The sequence below is a fragment of the Aplysia californica genome, unplaced genomic scaffold (genome assembly GCF_000002075.1).
Source record: "Aplysia californica isolate F4 #8 unplaced genomic scaffold, AplCal3.0 scaffold00035, whole genome shotgun sequence".
Taxonomy (NCBI): Eukaryota; Metazoa; Mollusca; class Gastropoda; order Aplysiida; family Aplysiidae; genus Aplysia; species Aplysia californica.
Genome location: NW_004797305.1, coordinates 1,962,980 through 1,966,255, shown reverse-complemented (window position 1 = coordinate 1,966,255; position 3,276 = coordinate 1,962,980). Strand labels below are relative to the sequence as shown.

Genomic DNA, 3,276 nt, shown 5'->3' with positions numbered 1-3,276 from the left:
GGGAGGTTCATTTCCTCTCTCTGCTTTTCTGCCATTTTGTCATTAGTATTGTGATACACTTGTGGTGTCGTTTGAATGCTTTTGTGGGATTAGGATTTTTGTGGGGGGATTTTTTGTTGGGTTTTTTTTCTTGAGGGGGGGGGTGGTTGTTGGTTGTTTTTTATGGGGAGGGTATGTATCTTTGAGCACAAATGCTATGTTTGAAACAGTCTTACTTGTAGAACACAATATTTATCTTCGTGTGTAAGTTTGTTTTTTCTTTTAGTAGAGGTTTTACGGCGCTCTCAACTGCATAAGGTCGTATGAGTGCCAGTGCATAAATTTAGAGAAAAAAAAACGCATACACGTACTTAACTATAACTTTAAGATATAAGGCCTACCTGGATCAACGTAGTGGCTGAGTGTGCTCTTTGGGAGCTTCCCCTGCTTCGTTCGTTCTTTCGCCTTCGTTGTTTTCTCTACGACTTGGACGTAGTTGTTGTTTCTTCCCATTTTCTCCAACTTCTTCTGGATCCATGGAGCCGGGGTCCAGATGATCTGCCTCTGGGTGGCGTTAGTTGTCAAGGGTGCTTTTGTGTACCAGCTGATTACCTGCCCCTTCGCCTGACTCTCTTGGCCACGCCATTCTGTTATTATTCCCCCCTGAGGCAGTGATTTCCTGGTCGTGAAGATGGGTGGGAAAATTTCTTTTTGCACATGGTTCTCAGTCTGTGCTTCTGGGATGTTCTGGTGATGCGCTTCTGTGGGATAGTCAGGCAATTTTTGCACCGATATAATCATTTTATGATCACCATTGTTTGAATCGGTTCTGGTCACCCCTCGGTGGACGTGTCGGGGCGAGGCAACACGTGGCGTTGTTGTTGGGGGGAGGGCTATTATGTCAACGTCATTATCGCGATTATCGGGTACCGTGTAGGCGGTCTTTTCTTCTTCCTTTATAGCACAATCGTCCCATCGAGAGCCCTCTGGTACACAGTTCAAAGCACCGTTACTCCAAACTTGTCCAGATGGGCAGGAAGGCATGGCCAAAGGTTGCCCGAAGTGGCAGATATAGTATTGATCACAAAACACCGGGTCTCTTACCCACTTGATGGCCTCCATATTTACACAAGGGAAAACCAGCAGCCGCTGGGATTGGGAAGGTATCGAACAAAACATGAGCAGTCCTAATAACGCTAGTAGAAGCTGGCGAGCGCCTATTTCAAACAGTTTTGGGGAATCCATTATAGTAACGCGTATCGTTCTTGGGTGCACGGGATATCCGGAATATGGCCGTTATATTATGCAGTGCAATAACCGAGTAGATCCAATCTAAGTCCTTCTCTTGCTGAACTATACACCGAGATTATTCAATGAAAAGTTGAACTTGAGGTGGAGTCTTGAAAAAGACAAAGTGGAATTATCTTTTCTCTTATTCTCTCTGGCGTTTAAAGTTGTCCGCAAGGAATACTGAAATGTTCTATGAACGTCAAGCGGTGTGAACTTCCCTCCGTGGCATCGAAGAAACTATTTCATGATACGGAAAGCCAAGCTGTCTCTTTTATACCTCGGACGTAATCTCCCTAGCACGTGAGTGCAGCCAGCAGAGCTTTAACTTCCGACTCGACACTTCGCATTAGCGTGGGCCCCCTTGCGTCACAGTAAGAGCAGTTTTTGCGTCCAGTCCGTTGCCAAAAGCACTCCCCTTCAGCCCCGCTCCAGCCCGCTCCACGACAAATCGGATTTTAAACAGTGAGGATCAACAACAAATTTGCTCGCCTGTGTGCACTGTCAACGCCACGAGGATTCCGGGCAAAGGATGCTCTCCTGTGGCCTTTCATTCCGCGAAGCTTAGGCTTCTCGCGCGAAATAGGGCCGCCACATCTCGTGACCTTGGAGTGGACGCCAAAACGCTGAACTTGAAATTTTTTTAATGCTTGATGTTCTAAGCCAGCTTGTTTTCTTGGCGTGCAGTGAGATTTTTAGTTAGCTTTCTATTATCCTGATGCAGCACGCGCTGGATGCAACAACCTTTACTTTCTGCTTTCTGATGGCCGGTTTTTTTTTCACGGCATTTCCCAGTGCTACTCACACTTTAAAGCTAAACATATTCACAACAGACATAGAAAAAAATTGTGTCATGCCATACAGATTGCAAAGCCATGAGTAATAACCATGCAGAAGTGGTAATATCTTTGTTTACGTTGGCGCATCAGCCAAGAGACTCCTATCCTTTCCCCGGGACTTTCCAACGACCCTGAGCATTCTTGTGACCTGTCTGTGGGTGTTTGATAAAACACTTGTGAGGCCAGATCACGAGCTGCAAGGGGACAAGAAGCCAACTCGCCTTGGAACGCGGTAGCGGAACTACATACTTTTCATGTGACGTTCAAGGTCTCTGCTTTGATCGCTTACCTTGTGCCGGCATTCATTAAAGGTCTTGAATTACTTCCTTTTCCTCAACAATCAAATAGAAGAGAGTTCTAATTTTAGCACATGTTTTGACCAATTAACTAAAAACTACGAGACGAAAAAAGACTGCGTGCCTGCGACGTTGATATTAGGGCAGATCCTGGCGGTGACTTCACAGACATGTAGTGAAGGCACACAGGCTGTCTATTCTTGGGAGCTAATCAAATAATTAGCTTGAGAAATCAGCCTGTGAAATGAGCTTCATTTCCGTTACCGTTTCTTTTCGTGTTTCTGTGACCTGCAACTTTTTAATTACCAGAATTAACTTTGGAAGGGCAAAAAGATTGGCTACGGGGAGCCCTGGTCAATAACGAAAAGAAACAGTGGATATCCATAATTACAGATACTGCCTATCAACTGATGTATTTAAATTGTCTATACCCTTGTCAAAAGAATCTAGATTACTTAAGAAGTAGACGGTTTCCATCTCAAGAGTGAGGGCCAACTAGACAGTGTGTTGTGATGAAGGTGCTGATTCGAGGACTTTTACCGCTTTGAGACGCATGGTTTATTTTTAACGTTTACATCGCCCAGTCTTTGCTAGCAAAGAAAGAGTTGTTTCAGTCATTGTGTGGGTTTTGCTACATTTTGCTCAGTACTTTTAAACTATTAAATACAATACTTTAGTATTGTGCATTTTTGAAAGGTAATTGGACAGTCTATCTTCTGAAGTGAAAAGCAAGAAATTTAGAGATCATTTTAGATATTTTACAGACAACGGGGGAAAAGGTAACAATTATAATAAACAATAACATGCAAATATTTATAAACAAATGAACAATTCAGGCAAATTTAAAGCCCGTTCAAAGTTATTGTAATGCAGTG

General features: G+C 43.7%; 1 protein-coding gene across 1 annotated transcript in view; it reads right to left on the bottom strand.

Moving 5' to 3' along the window:
* The window catches only part of LOC118479190, a 13,003-nt gene extending 10,453 nt beyond the window's left edge, over positions 1 to 2,550 (bottom strand). Inside the window, exon 1 of the mRNA XM_035973907.1 lies at positions 381 to 2,550. Coding sequence (XP_035829800.1) covers positions 381 to 1,224 — 844 coding nt within the window. The 5' untranslated portion in view covers positions 1,225 to 2,550. The remainder of the gene's footprint in view (positions 1 to 380) is intronic.
* Positions 2,551 to 3,276: the final 726 nt, after the last annotated feature.